This window comes from Triplophysa rosa, linkage group LG2 (assembly GCF_024868665.1).
Source record: "Triplophysa rosa linkage group LG2, Trosa_1v2, whole genome shotgun sequence".
NCBI classification, from domain to species: domain Eukaryota; kingdom Metazoa; phylum Chordata; class Actinopteri; order Cypriniformes; family Nemacheilidae; genus Triplophysa; species Triplophysa rosa.
The window spans coordinates 34,698,903-34,722,118 of record NC_079891.1 but is presented as its reverse complement, the minus strand read 5'-3'; the positions used below and the strand labels follow the sequence as shown (position 1 = coordinate 34,722,118).

At 37.7% G+C, this 23,216-nt stretch overlaps 1 protein-coding gene across 1 annotated transcript; it reads right to left on the bottom strand.

The window, feature by feature from the left end:
- Positions 1-11: 11 nt before the first annotated feature.
- gusb (glucuronidase, beta) lies at positions 12-8,377 on the bottom strand. The gene is made up of 12 exons (XM_057326872.1): positions 8,116-8,377; positions 7,439-7,624; positions 7,023-7,204; positions 6,788-6,930; positions 6,526-6,713; positions 4,466-4,609; positions 3,951-4,129; positions 3,509-3,655; positions 3,159-3,243; positions 2,708-2,884; positions 2,376-2,511; positions 12-862 (listed from the first exon to the last, which is right to left on the bottom strand). Exons 1-12 carry the CDS (start codon positions 8,314-8,316, stop codon positions 714-716), a joined length of 1,917 nt encoding a protein of 638 aa, XP_057182855.1. The 5' UTR covers positions 8,317-8,377; the 3' UTR covers positions 12-713.
- Positions 8,378-23,216: the final 14,839 nt, after the last annotated feature.

Genomic DNA, 23,216 nt, shown 5'->3' with positions numbered 1-23,216 from the left:
AACACTTATGCTTTTGTGGAACGTGATTTATTTTGGTGTGTTGAAGTCATGACATCATTCCTGAGAAGGTTTGAAATATTAAGGATTCATCTGCTTTAAATAACAAAACAAAGACCTCTCTCTCTTTTTTCACTCTCGCTCTTAATGGACAAAGCATTGATCACAGCCAGACAAACAACCCACAACACTTCTTATCAAAAGTCACAGATAAACAGTGTGACAAGGCCTGAATAACAGAAAACTCCTCTTGGACACATTTCATCTCAACATTACTGTATGTGTAAAGAACTTTCATTGTCATGAAAATGTATATCATGAAAGTCAATCATCCAGAGAGATGACAGTAATGTTTTTACAATTATTTCATTTAAATCAGTGTAAATGAAAGGCGTCGTACTTCAAACTGAGCAGATGTTTTTCTCTTTTGTGACCACGACGTTTCGCACAATTGAATCCAATGGAAAAGTAAAACACAAGCAATGGTAATCTGGTAAAGTCTCTTAATGGAAAGATGTTCCTGTTCTGATAGTGTTTCTGCCTTTCAGAGTGTCTTTACACGAGATAAACAGCATATGGATTCATTATACAATCGCACAAATACGAAACAACATTTTAATACTTTATAACACGATTCACATGTGCAGGTAAAATAAGTCACATCTCACTTCAGATGCAGTCATTTCACCATTCATCTCTCACGGTACGAGAAGAGCTCACGGGCAGGGGTATCTGGTCCAGGTGGGCAACACACCCGTCTCATTGGCGATCCTCCAGTAACGCTCTCTCAGGAGAAAAGCTGCGGCTTTGGGCTGCCGCTGACGGGTGAAGATTCCCTTCTTATTCCCAACCACCCGCATAATGTCTGGAGAGAAACACAATGATCATCCGGAGTCATCGTTACTAACAAGTGTAGTACACTTAACAGTACAGAAACGCAGACAATCAGTGCAGAATATAAAACAAATGCAGGACATGTGCAGGAACACTGAACGTTTACGCTGGAGCAAGGTTATTATTGTTAATATTAATAAAAACTAATAACGCATTACTGTCATTGAAATCAAACTAAATATCGGCTTAGATATTATTTTAAAAAACTTAAACTAAATGAAAATGAGAAATGTTGCCTTAGCAATAAACTAAGTTGAGGCACAAAAATGATTAACTGGACATAAATAAAAAACAAAACTAAAACGGAAATAAAAACAAGTTAAACCTATATAGCAATATATATACAAAAACACAACAAAATGCAAAAACATTCATGTGAAAACTAAAAATACAAATAAAAGCTAATTCAAAGTAGGACTGTGCATTTAACACAGTTATGGAACATTAACGCGATAAAAAGTAGGTCATTTTACATTTCATACAGTTGACTGGTGACAAATATGATGCTGGCAACAACTTACTGCATGATATAACATACAGAATACTGTCAGAAAGAACCAAAAATTAAAGATATCTGTGCAAAAATTACCCTGAATGAGCTTTTGTCTCATATTTATTTAATTACGCAATCACACAGGCGCAATATCATAGCAGTGCTATTTCTGTCCAGAAAACTATGAGTGCATGTCATGTTTATTTTATTTGATCTATAACAGTTAATTAAATAAAAAAATAATTTAAAGATATATTTTATAAACAACATTGTCTGTTTTCCTTTTTTTTTTACGAAAATATTACCTAGAAAGCCTCAGGAGAAGTGTTTCACTGAGGAACACAGGGTGGTTTCCTTTCTAAATGAAAGAATTGAATCAATTGATTCTTGAGCGAACCCAATTGGGTGAATCAATTATTCAGTGGCTCATTTATAAAGCATAATTTACTGCATTCCTGAAGGAATTCAATGAATCAAATGAATGCATGACGTTTATCGCCACCTACTGGCAGCTTTTACATCTTCAAAACATTTTAACAGTATTAAAATAAAAAAGTTAAATAATAACAATACTAATAAATTGGTGATAGTTTGCCCCTTGTTTACATTTACTTAACATTTAACTTGAATAACAATTTCTTTGGGGAAAGGAAGATATTTCTTAAGAATGTTAGTAACCAAACTGTTTTGGTCTTTAATTAAAATAATTCAACTTCTGAAAAAACTAAATTATTGCCATTTTATCTTCTGAACATCTGAAGATACTTTCTGTATCGTCTTATTACGGCTTTAAATGATCTTTTGGCCCCAAATGTGACGTGTGATTAAGTCGCGATTAATTAGATTAATTAATCGCAACATCATGTAATTAATTAGATTAAACATTTTAATGGCTTCACAGCCCTAATTCAAAGTAATAACATCTCTATGCTGCAGATTCTGCGTCCTGAAGAGCCGGTTGTGAACAAAAGGAAATCGTTTTATTTCTTACTCTGAGCCGTCATGAAGTCAGCGAAGTTCCAGATGAGTTCTCCAATCACAAACTCTTTCCTCTTCTGGTCGAACACGTCATGGTAGTTCTGCAGGACTGTTTTCTGATATTCCTCTGTAAACATCATGGGCGGATCCTGCGCAACAACAAATACCAACATTGCCACGTTCACATTTATTCATTTGCCAGGCACTCTTATCCAAAAGTAGATCGATCTATCTATTTATCTGTATGTGTGCTTTCTGAGACTCAAACCCATGACCTTTGTGCTGCTAACAACAATTGGTCATGAAAGTGTATCTTGCAGTACAAAAGAATACATGTAGACTTACGCTATGCAGGCCAGACACGGCGTCTGCTCCGTACTCGCTCTGTATTATGGGTTTCTGGTATTTTCCATACCAGTTATCAAACTGAGTGTTAAGCTGGATGCTGATGACCTCTGTGTGACCGGGGTCATGATACCACGAGAAGTAGCTGTTCACACAGATAACGTCCACGTACGGGGCCTGCGACAGAAAATACGGCATTTACTCGTTTCTCATTGATCTAATAGCCACAGAGCTTCTATGTATAAAACAATTGTACGGTATAAAGAACCCAGTGTTTTAGATAAATACGATGTAGCTGTGCTGCATTTGCATGGGAGCTCAATATCAAACCTTCACTTGCTCAACATGCTAGTAAGATATATAAAGATACATAACGTTTGAACAGCTGAAGTGAACAGACAAACGGCACAAGGTTGTGAAATGTTGGACAAAATGATGTAAACGTCTTCACCCCTCTATCTCTGGCGTAGTTGCTGTCGGTGATGTAGGTCACGGGTCGAGTCGAGTCCAAAGATTTAGTGTAAGACACAAGCTCCCTACAGAAAAACACAGAGGTTAAAATGACTTTCTTGCTTCTGCGGAACACAAAAGAAGATATTTTGAAGAATGTTGGTAACCACGCAACACTGAACCCCATTGCCCAGCACAAGACCACTGAGACATTTCTCAAAATATCTTCTTTTGTGTTCTGCTGAGGAACGAATCGTACACAGATTTTGATTGACATGAGGGTGTGATGACATCATATTTATTTTTGGATTGACTTTTCCTTTAACGGACGATTCGTGTGCAGTGTCTCACTTGAAATAAAATTCAGCGGGTTGCATTTCAGCCGCCGGCTCATTGGCCACAGACCACATGACCACAGAGGGATGATTCTTATCACGTCTGACCAGCTCCTTCATGACCGTCAGGTGATGAGCCAGAGAAACGTTCCCGAAACTGCGTCTGAAGAAACAAACCCACAAACACGGAGCATCACAGATTAGATTGAACAAATCACGTCTTTCATAAGAATTATTTGCAAATCGGTCTCGAGACAATCTGACCTGCCTTCGGCTTTCAAAATGAAAACATTCTCGCTTCACACATTGAAATAATTCAAAGTTGTAATCAAATTATCTTGAAAATGAATGCGGCATATATTTACACCGGTAAACATGGTAAAAAGATGAATCCAGAAGTGAAAAACATCAAGGTGATGATGTGTTTGTTCGGACAGCGTGTGTGTCGAATGCCTCACATGTCTTTGATACCGACTCCAGGACATTCATCGATAACCACGATGCCGTGACGGTCGGCCATCTGCAGGACCTCTTCAGCGTATGGGTAGTGACTGGTGCGGAACGAGTTTGCTCCCAACCACTTCATCAGATTCACGTCCTTCACCAGCAGAGGCCAGTCAAACCCTTTCCCCCGAATCTGTCACGTCAGCATTAGTCAAACAACAGCTTTCCTTTCCTCGAAATCTCGACAACATTTGAGTTTCAACGTTCAGGCGTTTTCTTCTGAAGAGATTCTTCAGGGAAACTGATGTAAATGAACACTCACGCTTTCTCGATCGGTCAAAAATAATTATGCTGTTTGACAGACTTAATAAATAACAACACCATGGTTAACTTTTATAATGAACTTGTGTCGCATAGAGAATCATTTGAGTTTGAACATTTTTAACCTGTTCCTGTAAGATTCAAGCTAAGAGAAGTGTAACAGTTTTGTGTGAAATCTTTCTTTATTCTGCCCTCTGCTGGTACTCACATCTGCGTCTTCGTGTTTATTGACTCCGTGAAAGTAAAACGGCTTGTTGTTGATAAGAAACTGTGTGATGGTGACTTTTACGGTGCGAATCCCCACTGAAAGAGTGTAAAAATCTGTCCGTCCGTCCTCAGCTGTAACCTGAACCTACAGAAAACAAAAACAAATGACGCCACAGGCTGACAGACACGTAAAAACAGACTAAAAATGATTATTTCTCACCCTTGTGATGAGATTTGAACCAAATTCTCAATGTTCATGTATTATTATTATTTTTTTTTTCATTTGGGATGTAACGATATAAAAATCTCCCGGTACGATAATGCCTCGGTGTGATGACTGATTGACGATAATTAAAAAGACAAATGAATACTTGGAAAAAAGTGCCATTAGTGTTTAATACACAATTATTGAACATTGCAATGACGTACAAATGAACCATGTCATGTCCTGTCCTCTTTTCTTTATCCACTAATCATAACTGTTGCTTTGAGGCATGAGGTACAGTATGAGATAGGTCAAGTGACTTAAAACTCCCTCTTATAAAAGAGAAAAACTGCACCAGCTGACCTTGACAGAGGTGAAAATCTATTATATTGTTTAACATTCTCTATGTTAAAGGCCCAAGGTCATTTCATACAGTCATGTGATCACAGTAATACTAAGACAATTTTGCTATTGCGCTACCATGAAATTGATGATATTGTAACATCCCTATTATTCATGTACAATTTGTACATTTCTACCTATGGCAGATGCTTTTATTTAAAACGACTAGCAGTAATTCAAATCTTTAATTGTTAAACTTTTTTTATTATTAAATATTTTTATTCCATACAGGTTTTCTTTTTTATACAGCAAACATACTTTTGCTGTTGTGTATGGTTTATTCATATATTACTCTTTCTGGTTTTCCTTTATTGTATATCTTTTCATATTTTGTTGTACTTTATTTTACCAAATTAAGATCTCTAGTCTAGTCAAGTCTCTACTCTACTCTACGAAACATATTGAAATAGTCTAAACTGATTTACAACCAATGTCTTTATTCTTGAAAGAAACCTAAATCAGAATAAAATGAAACATTTCTGTCCCAATCCTCCTAATGGAGTGCCTCAGAGATGAAGTATTTTTGTAGGCTAATCCGGAAGTTGGCGCCGCGCTGGTTCCCTCGACTGAAAGCCTATATGCATTTTTCCCACAGACTTTTAGAAGATTGCAAATAATAGGCTCTGTGATTAACAAAGCATGGCGCTGCAACGGCAAGGTCATGGGTTTGATCCTAGGCGACTGCGCATACTTAGAAACCAATTTATAGTACAATGAAATGTAAGTCGCTTTGAATAAAAGCGTCTGCCAAATGCATAAATGTTCATGATGTTTACACGTTTTGTCTATCAAGATCATGTTTACAGATAAACACAACATTTGCTATTTTTAAAGCCTAAATACAATCGGCAGAAGTAAAAAGCTAACACAAGGCTATAAACAGACTACACTTAAGGTCGCTCGATATCAACGTGACCACCACCAAACCTCCGACAACTTTCTCAAACTTTATTAAAAATGTGTTTCCTGGTAAGTAATTACTCCGTGAATGAATCCCCAACAATGATTTTAGAGATTTGTGCCCATGTCGCATTATTTGTGAGATTTATAAGCACGATGACGTCTAACGTCCCCGCCAAAGGAAGTAGTCACTTTCAGCAACCGCCGTTTCAAAGACACAATAAAGGTTTAAACAATCACAAGCGGGTTATAACTGGTGTGTTTTATGGCATAGATTAAAACGTGTATTATTTCGAAAATATTTCGAGGTGACCTTATTTCAGGCGATTTACCAAAAACCCATAGCCTTTGGGGCGATGGAACCGGAAGTCCTAAAATGATAACTCGCTTCCAGGGTTTGCAAACAAAAATACGTCCTCTCTGAGGCACTCTATAATAAAAATGTTAGATTTAAAAAAATCCAATAAATGATCAATATATCCTCCATCAACTACCACGTGTGTAGATGAAGACAATCATAAACTTCTACACAACGGTTGAATCTTTTCTCTAACCTCCATTGAATACAGATAAGCGGGGTTTTCGTGCATCAGATACGGCCACCAGAGATTGACATCCGTGACTTTGAGAACTCCTCTGCTCCCGCTGGCTGTTGCCACACATCGTCCGTCTTTGGCGGACAGCGTCACTTTCACAGCAGACTTAAAACTTCCCAGCACCGAGACATTATAACTGACCAGCCCTACAACACACACACTGGATGGTTAGACAGAACATGATCTCTCACTTAAAGTCGTTGGTTTTAGATTCACTTACCGACGTTATCAGAGAATGACGTCTCCACGGTGATGTCATCGACATAAACCTGCGGTGTGGTGTAAAGCAGGACGGATCGGTGTATTCCAGCGTAGTTGAAGAAATCAAAATTAGTGTTTTGAACAAAGTAGCCAGCAGGATATCTGTAAGAGAAAGATGTTGCAGAAATTGTGATAATGTCTCAAGGCACTGCAAAAATGTGTGACATCAGACAAGTTCGATCTTCCTACATCACCTGGTACGGTCGGTCATGTACTGGATGCTTCCTGGTGGTAGAGTCTGTAGAGTCAAAGTGTTGTTCACGGCGATGGTGATCCGGATCGGGTTCGAGGAAGACTGCCGGAGAACGCTGCTGATGTCGGCCTCGAAGGGGAGGTGACCGCCCCCGTGTTCTGTCATCTTGACCCCGTTTATCCACTGTCAGATGAAAACATCACAGATCAAAGTGTCAGGAGTCTCATGAAGACTATCACAGATGAATAAAAAAAAAAGAATATTTCACGTAACATTTAACGCTGCATGAAAACAGGCCCGAGTTATAAAAATCAAATAATGAAACTCATTTGTGAAACTTCAAGAGTCAAATTTGGCTTTATGTTTAAACCTGCACGAAACACATATGCAGACAGCAGAGGTCAGCGTCTTACGCACAAGCACAGCGTAATAGTGTGCGCTTCCCACTCGAAGCACGATCCGTGCCCCCTGATCCTGGATCCAGCGGTCGGGCACCCACTCTTCCCTCTCGTACCACACCCAGCCAATAAAATCCCGGATTCTGGCATCTTGTGTGATGTCATTGTAGCTGGAGGGTACAGGCATGTCAATCACAGGACCTGTCTGTAGTGTAAACAAACACACAAACTCAGTCAGGAATATAAACTAACAAGATTTATGTAATCATTCACTCATATAAAAGAAGATGTATAATGCAACGCTATCGGATAACCTTTCGTTTTGGCCAAAACATTTAGAGATCAGCTAAATAAACCAACACAAGCTTGGTTGTTTCTTCACGCATGGATTTACACAACTGTGGATTACGCAAGTTCTCGTTTTAATCCATTTTGCACAAAATCCACCACAACACTCCCTGTCTTTTGTTTCCATACACTTCTCTGAACAAAATTTGTATATGTTTTTTACGATATTCAAGTTTATTAATCTGTTGATTCTGCTGAAGATGACCATGCACTGCAGATGTTACCCCAAAAACAGATGCTTGTTTGTTGCTCCCAGATTTTTTCTTTTACAATCAGAATAGCAATAATAATGACAACCTATAAAAGTAAAAAGTCCAGTGTGTACAGACGGGGAAAGTTGACTGTCACCTCGGCCAGTGGACTCTTGAACCACTCGTGCTCGAAGCCGCGGTTGCGGTCCGGAGAGAGATCCGCTCTGAAGCTCCAGAGCCCGCTCACATCTTTCACTTCTCTGCTGGGAGATTCCCGGGGAAACAGCGCTTGGCAAACGCCGCACACCGCGGCCAGCAGCGCGATGATCGCGCCGCGCTTTGATCCCGATGCGCTCATAACGCTGAACCACTGTACTGTAGCGCTAGATCAGCTGCCCCGCGCTTCCGTCCTGCTGCTCGTGACGTCACCGAGCGTCATGACCCAGCTAACAATTTTTGGTTGCCAGAACGTTCCCCTAACGTTAGTTTTTGGTTCCCAGAACGTTATTTTCTAAGGTTCGTTTTTGGTTCTCCAGGAAAGTTTTCTTTACGGAAATAGAACGTTAGTTTCTGGTTCCCATAACGTTCTGGGAACGGTCCAAAAACTAGGGGAACGCTCCCCTAACGTTATAGAAACAATGAAACTAACGTTTAATTTCCGTAAAGATAACCAAAAACAAACCTTCCCAGAACGTCAGCCTAAAATATTTTTCTCGGGTCCGTTTGGCCTCACTACACCTCAGTCATGAATGCATCCATGCTGTGTTTTTATCCATCGCTTGTCTAATCTAATTAAAATAATCTAATTAAAATAAGTAAAATACATCATCCAACACAATATGGAGGATGAAATCAATGCATTAGATTATTCTTTTAGCCTAATAATTCCTTTTTCATCACTGAAGTAGCCTAATTTTCGATTTAAACAGCACAGGATATCATTTCTAATAAAACCACACTGTGTGTAGGCCTACCTCAACATCAGACATTATAGTTATCGAAATAAAATAACCAATGACTTCAACACAATATTTAAAGCAGATTTTTATTGACAGAAGAATAAACATTTAATTATCTTCAGGCTAACAATATTCTTGTCTCACCACAGAAGTATAGCGCGGCTCCGTCTTTAGATAACACAATCAAAAGCCCTGAGTTTCAGTCCTTTCATCACGGTCTGTTGATTTAGATGTGTCAAATCAATCGAAAATCACGAAAAAATAAGTTTACTCTCAAATCTGTACGGTTTAAAATAAAAAATTAAAATTAATAAACCGCTAAACTAATGTGTTAGTGGGTGAGGTAAAACAAAATGACCGTTAATTTTTAAATGACGGGAGTGCGCGGCAGAGCGGAGAATGCACGTGCTCGAGGGCACACACTCACAGTAACAGACAACCACACTAAAGATATACACATGGATATACTGTATATGATTGCATTTTCATTAAGCTTAACTAATTTATTATTTTCAGCCATTAAAAGGCACATTTATTAATTTCATTTGGTCAGTACAACATGTGTTAATGTGATCTTATAATTTCTGTATTGCACATGTCACTGACGTTTACCAGTTTTGACTATTTTTACCATTAAAAAAGAACCAAAAAAGAACCATCAGGGAACGTTGTTTTCTGGTTATTTTCTGGTTGCAAAAAAATAACCAATAAATAACCATCAGAGAACGTTATTTTCTGGTTGCAAAAAATTACCAAAAAATAACCATCAGGGAACGTTATTTTCTGGTTATTTTTCAAAAACCAGTTTGCAACATTCTGGGAAAGTTATTTTCTGGTTGCAAAAAATAAAACCTGAAAAGAACGTTCTTAGAACGTTATTTTTTGGTTCCCAAAAAAAAGAACCAAAAGGGAACCAAAAACTAACGTTAGGGGAACGTTCTGTGTTTGCTGGGTAGTTGCTTCATGTCTCGATTATAACCTACGTTAAAATTAATGGTTGTCATAAGGAAACGTGAAATCTATTATTTGTGCCTGTTATTCGTGAGAATCCACTAGATGGCACCATGTTCATTGATATGTTGTAGACAAGACCAGCAACAGAATAAATAACCACGTTGCAGTAGTCGAGAATAAAACAGACATGTAGCCTAGAGATTGTTTCTAAGATTTATTTGAATCATCGAACAAAACACCCAAGGTAATATGGTTTAATTTACGTGTTATATAAAAACGAATGTTTTTCACTGTGGAATTTGCTTTTTCTGTAGTAGCTAATTTTAGACGATAAAAAGATAAAAGATGTTCTTTTATTTATCCGGTTAACCCGTTACAGCAGTAAAACATGATGTATGTGATATAGTAAAACAAATAACACTGCCGTGCATTGTAAGTATGAAATAGCAATACATTATATAGTCATATAGTAAAGACAAATTGTTTTGATTTTTCCCATGATTTTAAAGTGAATGAGCTATGTTCTGATCATGTGCATTTAATCTACTTTAAATTATTTCACATTAGTGATGTTTACACAATTATTAAGCCTAAACGATTGCTTGACAAGCCTGAGTTTTAACAGCTCCGTATGACAATAAATACATTTTCAAGTCTAACCATCTTTAACTGGAGCCAAAACGTTTCTGTACTCCACGTTAATAGAAAAGTATTGAAATTAGTTGAGAAATGAAAACGTTGTTGTGTTTTTATCCAGATAACTGCAGCTCCACCATTCACTCGTATGTCTTTTTAGTTGGCTTTTGCCCTCACCAATATGGCGGCTGTGTTGACGTACGATCCAGCGGACAATGAGGCGTCTAGTTAATATATTATGTTCCTGCACATGTAGGGTGAAGAATAATGAAGTAGTAGATCAAATAGCCAAAGAATCCAATAAGTCACAAATAATAGAAATGAAAGTTTTATTAAGTAAAGGTGAGCCAAAAACAATTATAAAAGAATATTCTAAAAAAATATGGCAGAATTATTGGGATACAAACAGTACAGGAAGACATTTATATATATTAAGTATATTGCTATTGGAAATTTCATGGGGAAAAATCGAAGGGAAGAAGTAGTGCTCTCGCGTCTGAGAATAGGACACACAGGACTCAATAACACACTTTCTTTAATAAATAAACACCCAAATGGAATATGTCAAAAGTGTAGTCAACAAGAATCTGTAGAACATGTGTTAATAGAATGTAAAGGATATGAAAAAGAAAGGAGGGAATTAAAAGAAGCACTAATTTACATTAGAGTGTAAAAATATTATTATTAATTGTTTTTTTTGTTTTGTCTTTTTTTTCGTTTATATATTAAGAATGACTGACGTAATTGCCAATAATTGGAACCATACTCCAGTTCAGAAGGTGGCGGTAATGCACCTATAAGCTACAAAATAAACAGACTAGAAAGTGAGTAACTAATACATGTAGAAATCAAACTCTTAAGATGTTGGCTATGTGCTGTTTCAGTCAAGACATGAGCGCGGAGGTGTAGGAGAAATTTTCACCACCAGTGGGAGACAAACACTGTGTTATCAGATTCAATGTCAATTAGAGGACTTTGTTTTGGGAAATGCACACAAATGTTTACTAAGTTTTTATCTCAAAACTTATCTGCTAAAAATATATAAAAACAGATGAAGGACAAAAAGGTCTCACCAAAAGATTTCATGTTTAAGCTTGCCATATTAATGCTTTGTTTAAGTAATGTTTTATGTCTATGTTTGACTAGTTAGGTCCTGCAGCACTCCTGGCGGTTATATTTTGTTACTGCAGCTACACTGATGCTACAATGTCAAAGTTCCTCTTAGGTTTTCTATTTAATAACCCGGTGGCCCGCATCATTTTTTTGAATGCAAACAATACTATATACTATAGTATATATTTTACAAATACTATTCCTTTAGTACTAGTCCTTTAGATTCGAATATTTACTGGGGATTAGAATGCATGGAAAACATTTGTTATAAAAAGGAGTAAGAGGGTTTGTTTATGTATAGAATGTTTAATGAGAGGAACTCATTCCAGATTGATTCAAATGTTAGTGGCCTGGGGAGTATGACATTTTATATCCACGATTTTAAACATATCTGTACAAAGTAAAATTCAGTCTAGATGTACATTTTTGCAAAATAGTGCGGAAAACTCCATTCACCCTAGTATAATTACTGATATAAATACTGATATTATTATATCAAGTTCAAGAGTGTTTTTTTTACTTTTATAATACTATCATATTATCAAGATTTTGGTGCTTTTGTAATAATTAAGGATTTTGTTTGTGTTCCTCGAATAAAAGTCAAACAGGTTTAAAATGGTGCCGTGACTGTCACAAGGCTATACAAAACAATTACATGGATGGCAGGAATGTCGATGCTTGTACACGGTGTACTTTTGCATTTTTTGGTACAGGGGCAGGTTGTTTTGCAGTGCTTGATTTAAAACATTAAATAGCAAGTAAAATATTACGCTTTTTTATAGTTTTGAGGGATTTTTTACCCATAATTACTCATTAGTAAAGTAAAATGTCCTGTATACACATATAACAGCAAGCCAAGGTGTAATTAAATAAATGATGCATATAAAAAGCGATAATTGGCTTGTGCAAAATAAATAAATTCTGTAAATATACATATAGGCCTGTTATGCTGTTTTGTGCCAGGATGCACTGAAAAGTTATATGTATAATACGTATAAGTAATATGAAAGAATAGGAGTGAATTTACAAAGCGTATACTATTTTATTGTTTTCATTTTTTTATTTACGTTTATTGTAACATCAGACTTGTGAGAGTGTTGTTAACTGCTTCAGGTGTGTGTGCACTAAGATGGGTTGAATGAAAAAATTCAGAGTATGGCATACCATACGTGTCTATATGTCACTTTACTTCACTTCAACTATTACAATAAAGTGTGTGTGTGTTGGGTGTATTATGCAGGGTGTGTGCTGCACTAGTGTATGTCGCGTGTTAGTGTATGTCACGTGTTAGTGTATGTCACTCAGATACAAACTAGGGATGCACCGATACCACTTTTTCCTTTGCAGATCCGATTCCAATACCTGAATTCTGAGTATCGGCCGATACCGATCCTGATCCAATACTAGCACTGTTTTTCTTGATCAGCGTAGAATTGCATATATTTTATCTTTTATTGCCAGAGGTGGATAGTACTTAAGCATTTTTACTTTCAAGTACATTTTAAAACATCTGTACTTTATCAGAGTGTTTTTACTTTGGACAAAAAATACTTCCCTATAGCGCATCATACTTTTTACTCCACTACATTTCATAAATAAATGTTGTTTTTAACCTTTTAATCCTTGAGTACATTAAAATCTACCTCTTTCTTTTACTTAAGTATTTTTACTTTTAAAAGTAGAAAAGTAGGATTTGTAATGAAGTACTGTATTAAAGGTAAAAAACAAATACAAACATATTTATAAATTGTACTGGAGTATGATATATGATATAATGCTTTACAATAGTCTCATAAAGTACAGATACTTAAAAAATCTCTTTTTATTGCACAAAACTATCCCCGTATAAAAGTCTCCAATGCATCGTGGAACAGACTCACTCATGCGCATTGCGGACGCTGAATAATGCGCTTAATGCTGCACTCACTTCACTGACGAGCATCCGGATCTTTGCTCCCCACGTTCAAAACAATTACAGTATTACAGTGCTAAATGATTGTATGACAAATCGTTTTCATCATAATGACACCTGTCAAAATGAAAAGCACACCTTGTATTCATGAGTTTAATCTCAAGGGCTTGTCTGATGGCAACCCGGGGTGGCAAGAATAAAAAGAAATACTTTGTGGTTGCTCTGCCATTGCCTTGTGGCCAAAGTTCCAATTCCAGCTATAAGGCAATTTACACAAGTCACACATACAAACATAACACACACACACTTGTGGTCAAACGTTTACAGACACCTTTTCACACTAAGGAGAATTGAGAAGCCCATACACAACTATGTTAGATATACAAACATTCACTGATGCTCAAGAAGGCAACACTGTAATTTGTACAGGGGAATGATGCAAATTGTATCTTTATTTAAATGTTTTATTTTTTAGCAATTCCTTTCAGAAGCTATAAAATATATACATGTTTCCTCAGAAGACCAAATAATAACGATTTACATTACAACAATTTAATAACAATTTACACATTTTAATGTCTGGTGTTGCTCTCTTGAGCATCAGGAGAGCATTCAGTGTGGATGTGCATCGTACATTTTATTGGCTCGGGACAAACAAGAAACTTATGAACAACTATTACAAGACATTGTCATTGATTGTCCACCAACTGTGTGTGTGACTTGGTTTTTATGTTAGTGGGGACCTAAACCTGAATACACACCAACACATGGGGACCCGTGTCACCAAAATTGAGGTCCCCACGGGCACAAAAGCTTATAAATTATACAGAACGATAATTTTTTAAAATCTAAAAATGCAAAAAGTTTTCTATGATCTTTAGGTTTAGGGGTAGGGGATAAAATATACAGTTTGTACAGTATACAACTCATTACGCCTATGGACTGTCCCCACGGAGATAACAAACCATATGTGTGTGTGTGTATGTGATATTACCACTTATATTTTGACCATCACTCTTAAAAATAAAGGTGCTTCACAATGCCATAGAAGAGCCTTGTTTGTCTAAATGGTTCTATAAAGAACCTTTAACATCTGAAGAACCTTTCTGTCTCACAAAAGGTTCTTTGTGGCGAAAAAAGGTTCTTCAGATTATGAAAAGAACCTTTGACAGAATGGTTCTTTGTGGAACCAAAAATGGTTCTTTTATGGCATCGCTGAACCTTTTTAAGCACCTTTATTTTTGAGAGTGATGTTTACATATTGATGTAAACATTGCTGGTCCAGAAGAACTTCCTCCTGTTTCAGTGTTTTAACGCTACACAAACATTTAAACAAAATTCAACCAACAGAATATTGATAACAAAATCAAAATGTTAAACAAATATATTTAAGATGTCAATATTTATGCAGGTTAAATAAATAAATAACTGAAACCAGAAGTGGTTCTGGACCTTTGTTTAAAGAGATCAGTACAGCGACGAAAAAATTAACAGACCACTCCAAAAAGGAGTCTTCAGATGAAAATCCAAATTTGTCGGTGTTTAAGTGCTATAATGGGGTTCCCTGGTGCATCTAGCAACCCAGAAAGTTTGTTTTGATGAGCCTTTCCCTGCAAGCATGTGAGAAATCGAGCCGTTCAGATTTCGCTCCTGTTGTGACGTAAAAGCAGGATCTTATTATAATATTACCGCCCCTTAATCTACACAATTCCACCCACGGCGCAGCCGCCATTATATTTTATTTTATTTATTATAAATAATATTTTATTGATAACCAGCATGCATTGCAGCATGAAACTTTTTTTGTTAAGTATCGATGCTCTGGAAGGATTTTGCGATTGAAAAATTTGCTTTTATGCAACTGACTCAAAAAGGTAAATACCAGACAGCGCCTATGGGCGTGTGGAGAGTCCTCCCGACACGTGGCACGACTGCGCTTTGGGTAACCCGTGATGCGATAAAAAAGATCAAGATAAAAAAGTGAATACCAGCCTTAAAGAAAAAATGTAGAACTTGTTAGATTAATCTCAGACAGGTTAACGCAACTTGACGGGGCCATTCCAAAATCTTTGTCTTGTTTTGGTGAAGCCAGTATACAGAATACATGTTAAAGTTGCGATAATAAGTTCACATACACTTTGCAAACCTGGAAATTGTTATACATTTAGGAAAAATAAAATAAGAGACAAAAGAATCCTTCGGATGAGACGTTTGAGAAATCAGAACCTGTAAAGTGCTTCGAGTGTACAGTATACATAGTAAAAGTGCTTTATAAAATCACTTATCATACAACAAGAAACCATTTAGACAAACAGATCAACTCTGCACATCAGAAAACAAGAAATATATCATTATAACCACAAAAACAACCGCTAAAACAAAAAGTTTGACTGTTTAGCTGCATAATGTATTTATTATTTTATTGATAACCAGCATGCATTGCAGCATGAAACTTTTTTTGTTAAGTATCGGTGCTCTGGAAGGATTTTGCGATTGAAAAAATTGCTTTTATGCAACTGACTCAAAGTAAATACCAGACAGCGCCTATGGGCGTGTGGAGAGTCCTCCCGACACGTGGCACGACTGCGCTTTGGGTAACCCGTGATGCGATAAAAAAGATCAAGATAAAAAAGTGAATACCAGCCTTAAAGAAAAAATGTAGAACTTGTTAGATTAATCTCAGACAGGTTAACGCAACTTGACGGGGCCATTCCAAAATCTTTGTCTTGTTTGGGAGAAGCCATTTCTTAGCTGCCTCAGGGGTCATTGTCATTCTGAAAGGTGTCTGAAAGTCTTTTCATCTGAAGTGTTCTGGCCTCAAGGTTTGGACCAAAATTGAGCTATTTGGAGCTATTCATAATTCATTATCATCTGAACACAAGCAGCCCTAAATTATGCTGACACCTCCATGCCTTACTGTGGGGTGGTTTTCTTTTGGTGATGTGCTACTTTTTGCACCAAACATATCTTTTGGTATCATGGCCATGTATTTCAACAATAACACATTATTCCACATGGTTTTGGAAGATTGAACACATTTATTTATTTGTTTGTTTTTTGCAAACTTCAGGCTTCCGTCTTGCCAGCCTCTCCCATAGCCCAGACATGTGACGAATTCAGAGATTAGGGAGCAACCAGTACAACTAGTACTAAATTGCTGCAATTCTTTTGATGTCCTGGGGCCAGGAAAAGAAATCAAGCCCATTTTACAAAGCAATCCATTAAGGCACACACAGGTGTAATAGAAGCTCAGTGTTATGTTCATGACAAATGTCCACGACAGTACTTTCTGACGCAGGCCTATGCGTAGATTTCCGCAATCGCTCACACTTTTTCATTGCATTCTTTTCCAAAATGTGGACTCAAATGTCATTCACTATATAGGGAATAGTAAAGGACACACCACAGTAGTCTTAGATTATACTTTTTGAATCTTCAGAAGCTGCTGTCTCTGTGTACACTCAACTGACTTTGATAGAGTTGATAGATCAAACTATGGCTACAAGTGATTTCAAATCACTTCAGCGTAATTGGAAAAGAACAGCAGGCGTGCAGGAGACGAAGTGATAACAGAACAAAATGAGCAAAGTTTCATGTTCGATGGTCAGCCAAACTTCGTCCGACTAGAAACAGGTATTATACCAGCATAGACTACTTCTCTAGCCCCGCCAACTGGTTCACGAATGACTGTAGCCATGTACAAATAGTACACACTCCCGCGGTTGTGATGATTGACAAACTGAAATCAAAATCATAGCGACATATTTTTCAACTTACAGATTTGTTTTGTTCGTCAGTTTAACCTAAACAACCACTGATATGCGATGTGTTGTGTTTATGCTCGGAAGGCTGCATCACACAGCGCTCTTTTGCAGTGTTGCCATGTTCGTTATTAATAAGCGCTTTGTTGTTTGGTCTTAGATCAAAAAGCCTCGGCACTTAGGTCTAGGACTAGGATTTTGAGATTGTTTGGTGTAATAAAATATATGAACAATTTGCATTTTAAGGTTTATTTTCGTCTTGTCTTTATTTGCTTATTTTTTCTGTGAAGATCTGGCAACCCTGTCACTTTACTTAAGGGCTCTCGAGAGCAGCTAGCGTGGTGTCATATGTGCAAAAGTAAAGATTTCTTTCACTGTTATTTTTTTTTTTAGAGCGACCAAGCAACAAACATGCAACATATTGTGCAGCGCCTGGTTGTGGAAGAACACAGTCGCTTCCTTCGGATTCTGATATTAGGAAGTTGACGTTTATTTTTAAAGATGTTCCAGCTCACGTCGGTAAAACATTGAGTGTTTGTTCGCTTCATTTCACCATGGATTCCTTTGTAAACAAGGCTCATGTCGATGCTGGAATTGCAGAGAGAGATATTAAAAAGCAATGCTGTGGCGTCAATATTGAATCCGACCGGAATCTTATGTGAGTAAAAATATATGTGCGATGCCTCACTATTGCTTTGTATAGAGATCACTTTATACGTCCTGATTATTTAACCTACGTGTCTAACAAAGTTCACGGAAGGCTCCAACTTAGCACGTAGCTTGTCAAAAAGACACAAAGAAATGTACATCACAGGGCACACTGATGTCTTTTGGTACTGTTATCCAATCATAGCAGTGGGCGTTTACTTCCAAGTCTTCAATGCGGCCCGCCCATAAAAACCGAGCGTTTCTTGAGCCGCCTCAAAATCAGGGTAGAAAATAGCCTGTTACTCATTGATTTTGATGTCTTTGAATATAAAAACCACGCAAACGTCATAAGTAGACCTCAGACAACAGTATAAAATAATGAAAAAGGCCAGGTCATGACACCTTTAAAACAGCCCAGCATTTTGGGTTGAAACAACCCAGCATTGGTTAATTTATAACCCAACGGTTGGGTTTGTTCATTTTTGACCCAACGTTACAGTGGAAAATTTCTGCTTCACAACATACTCTCATGACATTAATGGGAACCTTGAGATAGAGAACACTAGAAATCCATGTCTATAAGTGGAAAAAATACAGAAACAACAGTAATAATGTAGAACAGAATAAATAGCTCAAATGAATTGAATATAAACACCCTAAAAATGCTGGGTTACTTTCAAACCAGCCTTGGGTCAAAACCAAGATGCCAAAAAAATCCTATACACTCAAAAAATGGGTTTTGTGGCAGTGTTCATTTTACCCAAATATCTTTTGTTACAATAACACATTCATATTTCGTTTTAAGACAAAACATACGTGTATTGTGTTATGCTAAATCAAATTGTTCTACTTTCTCGTTTACTTTACCAATCTTTAAACTAACGTAATTGGTTTAATTTTGCAATTCAAAACAACCGGATGTGACGTTTTGAGATGGCGCGAATCTTGAGAAGACGGCGGACGCAGGAGATGGTGTAAAGTATCAGGAAAGAAATCTAAAGAGTGTTTTCTTCCTCAGTCCATCCTAAAACATTGTTGTGTCAACTATATGTTATGTGGCAGTCCAGGATTGTGTTTGATGGTAATTGTTTCACGCGATAGCACAAGGTTCGTTTAACTTAGCTTTTCTGTCCCCAGAAAGCACACTCCATCTGCAAGACATCTGCAATACATAGTTTGCTCGTCTGAAATACGTGTCGGAGACGTCTGAACGTCTGTAATACGTCTGCTAAAGATCTGGAGATCTGGAAAACATCTTCTGTGTAAAAACATCTGCTAAACATCTTAGAAAGACATCTTAGAACTTGTTTTCGGGTGATCGTAGTACTTTTGAAACGTCTTTTTCTTGAGTTTAGTCAGTGCTTTTTCCCCAAGTTGTTCTTAAAGTTGAGTTTTTGTTGTTAACTCTAAATGAATGTTTTCTGAAAGATATGTGGAAATGTAAAATTTGTGGACTTGGGGTTTCAGCACGATCTAAACATTACAGACGGCAGCATGTGCGTTATGGGGGTTATCAGAGATATCCTTGTACATATTACAATTGTCCATGTACATTCAAGACATGGAATGCTCTACTTAGTCATGTAAGTAGAAATCATGCTACGGCTTTAAAATGACATGACGGACAAATGAGCCTGTTCGTCAAAATGACTGACAATGAAAAAGTCTAGCGCAACCTCTGCCGCAAACCTCTGCATCGCTCCGTGAGACTGCCATCTAGTGGTAGGCCGTAGTTTATGCACGGTTGTGAGTGGATCTGAAGTTGTTTGTGTGTGGATTGTCCAATGCAAAACCGCGTAAAGAACGGCTCAAAATCCGAATGCACAGAACAGGATGAATGGACGCGCGCTGCAGGATACACAAATGCGCAACTTCTCATTGGTATGCGCAAAATGATAATACATGAACACAAAATAAAACAATAAATTCACAAATCTGTCTCTATTAAAAAAAAAAACAAAAAATTAATAAAAAAAAAAATTAAAAAGATTCAAATCATACGGCATTTGTTTGTGAATACTAAAATACAAGTGTAACTTGTATCACGTTCACGGATGACTGTGCATGCATTTGTTAATCATTTTGATATTAAATTCATCCCATATAAAAAGGCCCACTTTCACTTGTCATTTGTGTGCGTGCAGTGCACATGCGATCTAATTTCTCAATGGTGCGACTAAAAAAAATCTGAGGTCGCACCGGTGCGACCAGCCGTTCGAGGGAAAAATAGTCTCTGCGAAAGTCTCCCTGTGGTTCAACAACAGACACATTAGGCCCATATCGTGGTCTAAACCAGAGATAGTGAAGGGCGGACCCCCCTCTGATTGGCCGTGGTCCAGATATCCTGTACGTGTGTGTACGTTTGAAAATGCTGTGCTGTAGTCGGACAGAGAGGGGAGGAGCCTATAGGCCCGTCAGATAAACAGAGTGGATGTAGCCGCGGATGATGAGAGAAGATGAAAAGAACGATTGACAACTTTTTCGTTAAGAATGTTAAGTTAAGGCCCGATCCGTCCGAAAATCATAACCAATGCTCTGACACGCTAGACTGCGACTAAATGGTCTCATTTTGCGACAAATTTTCCTGCCAGTGCGACAAGTTTTTCTTAATGGTCGCACCGGTGCGACTGTCAAACTGATCAATATATAATTTTTGCGTATTATAAATTTTATGCGCAGAAATGTTATATTGCGCAAGCGGCGCATTCAGTCACTCATTTTCGTCCCCCCTCCTTCAACCATTCGCTTATCTATCAGTGCCCCGCCCCCAAAGACGTAATTGGCGGGTAAGAGGCAAAGGACCGAAAGAGCAGACGAGTGAAGCGCTCAATCTTGCAACTGAAATAAATATGCAGAATACAAGAATTTCCCCGGCTAAGGTACAAAACAGCAAAGATAACTTAATGTGTTGTGAGTATTGTATGCATGTGAAGCTAATGCAGGAAACATGTGTTTAAACTTTAAGCACTGAACTATTGTATAAAGATCTCTAACAATACTGCAAAGCATACAAAACGGTATACATCACGCTAAATACTATTTATTTGTGAGTCGCTATTGATAGAAGCCAAACGAGTACCAATGCAACTGTCATGAAGAATAATCACTAAAAGCCTTCAGGTCTCGCGGGTTGTTTGAGATATGCGCGCGCCCAGAGAGTCAGAGCACAAAATACTAAACGGAGTTCTCTTTCACGCCTTCTTACTCTGAAACGGACATATTAACACAAAATAACCTAAAAATTCCCATATTAACAAGAAACCTTGTAAAGGTATTCAGTTTGTTTCGTGACCAAACAGTTGGGAAACAAAACACGTGTTCCAGTATATTGCGCGAGCTCTTAAAGGGGCAGCAGCATAATAAAGATCTGTTTATAATGTTCATTAAACAACAACGGACGGGCCCAAAAACACTCACTGATATTAAAGGAATTGTGTTCTCTTATAGGAGTCGTTCACAACAAATAAAGGAAGAAAGTAGCTTTAAGAAAGATGTGCTTTAAATATGGTAAAGTGTTGAAAGAGAGTTTACATATACAATAAAAATAATTCAATCATAAACAATGATTTGTATTAATTTCTAATTGATTTATTAATGTATTAAACACATTTTAATGAAGTTTTAGTGATTCTTTTTTCTTACCTCACCCCAGACTCTGGTGCTATCAAATTAAGGGCTGGTGCCACCAACTGAATAACTTGGTTAACCAGTGCCACCTCTCTCAAGTGTTAGTCTAGAGCCCTGCTTTCTTGTAGAATTGTGCTTCAAATAAAGAACTTTATGTTGACCAGATTGTTAGTTAATCATTTACAAGTCAATATTGCCTATATGGACAGCGATTTAAAAAAAAAGTGAACTTGTAAAACTGCGGTGTTAAATGCGATGCGGTCGAAAATTTGGGTGCACCTAACTTTTGTGCTGGTGCACCTAAGAAAAAAAGTTAGGCGCACCATGCAACCAGTGCAAAAAGTTAGTCTAGAGCCCTGTTTATGTCACACATATACACTCACCTAAAGGATTATTAGGAACACCTGTTCAATTTCTCATTAATGCAATTATCTAATCAACCAATCACATGGCAGTTGCTTCAATGCATTTAGGGGTGTGGTCCTGGTCAAGACAATCTCCTGAACTCCAAACTGAATGTCAGAATGGGAAAGAAAGGTGATTTAAGCAATTTTGAGCGTGGCATGGTTGTTGGTGCCAGACGGGCCGGTCTGAGTATTTCACAATCTGCTCAGTTACTGGGATTTTCACGCACAACCATTTCTAGGGTTTACAAAGAATGGTGTGAAAAGGGAAAAACATCCAGTATGCGGCAGTCCTGTGGGCGAAAATGCCTTGTTGATGCTAGAGGTCAGAGGAGAATGGGCCGACTGATTCAAGCTGATAGAAGAGCAACTTTGACTGAAATAACCACTCGTTACAACCGAGGTATGCAGCAAAGCATTTGTGAAGCCACAACACGCACAACCTTGAGGCAGATGGGCTACAACAGCAGAAGACCCCACCGGGTACCACTCATCTCCACTACAAATAGGAAAAAGAGGCTACAATTTGCACGAGCTCACCAAAATTGGACAGTTGAAGACTGGAAAAATGTTGCCTGGTCTGATGAGTCTCGATTTCTGTTGAGACATTCAAATGGTAGAGTCAGAATTTGGCGTAAACAGAATGAGAACATGGATCCATCATGCCTTGTTACCACTGTGCAGGCTGGTGGTGGTGGTGTAATGGTGTGGGGGATGTTTTCTTGGCACACTTTAGGCCCCTTAGTGCCAATTGGGCATCGTTTAAATGCCACGGCCTACCTGAGCATTGTTTCTGACCATGTCCATCCCTTTATGACCACCATGTACCCATCCTCTAATGGCTACTTCCAGCAGGATAATGCACCATGTCACAAAGCTCGAATCATTTCAAATTGGTTTCTTGAACATGACAATGAGTTCACTGTACTAGAATGGCCCCCACAGTCACCAGATCTCAACCCGATAGAACATCTTTGGGATGTGGTGGAACGGGAGCTTCGTGCCCTGGATGTGCATCCCACAAATCTCCATCAACTGCAAGATGCTATCCTATCAATATGGGCCAACATTTCTAAAGAATGCTTTCAGCACCTTGTTGAATCAATGCCACGTAGAATTAAGGCAGTTCTGAAGGCGAAAGGGGGTCAAACACCGTATTAGTATGGTGTTCCTAATAATCCTTTAGGTGAGTGTATGTATATATATATATTGTAACAAAGTATGATAATACTGGTAAAATGTAC

Bases quoted from the DNA above. Each gene is read 5' to 3' on its own strand.
- gusb (XM_057326872.1), bottom strand. From the start codon at position 8,316: ATGAGCGCATCGGGATCAAAGCGCGGCGCGATCATCGCGCTGCTGGCC. The intron at 4,130-4,465 runs GTGAGTACCAGC...CTGACGTGACAG, and splicing joins ATAAACACGAAGACGCAGAT to ATTCGGGGGAAAGGGTTTGA. The intron at 3,244-3,508 runs GTGAGACACTGC...GTTTTTCTGTAG, and splicing joins CCCGCTGAATTTTATTTCAA to GGAGCTTGTGTCTTACACTA.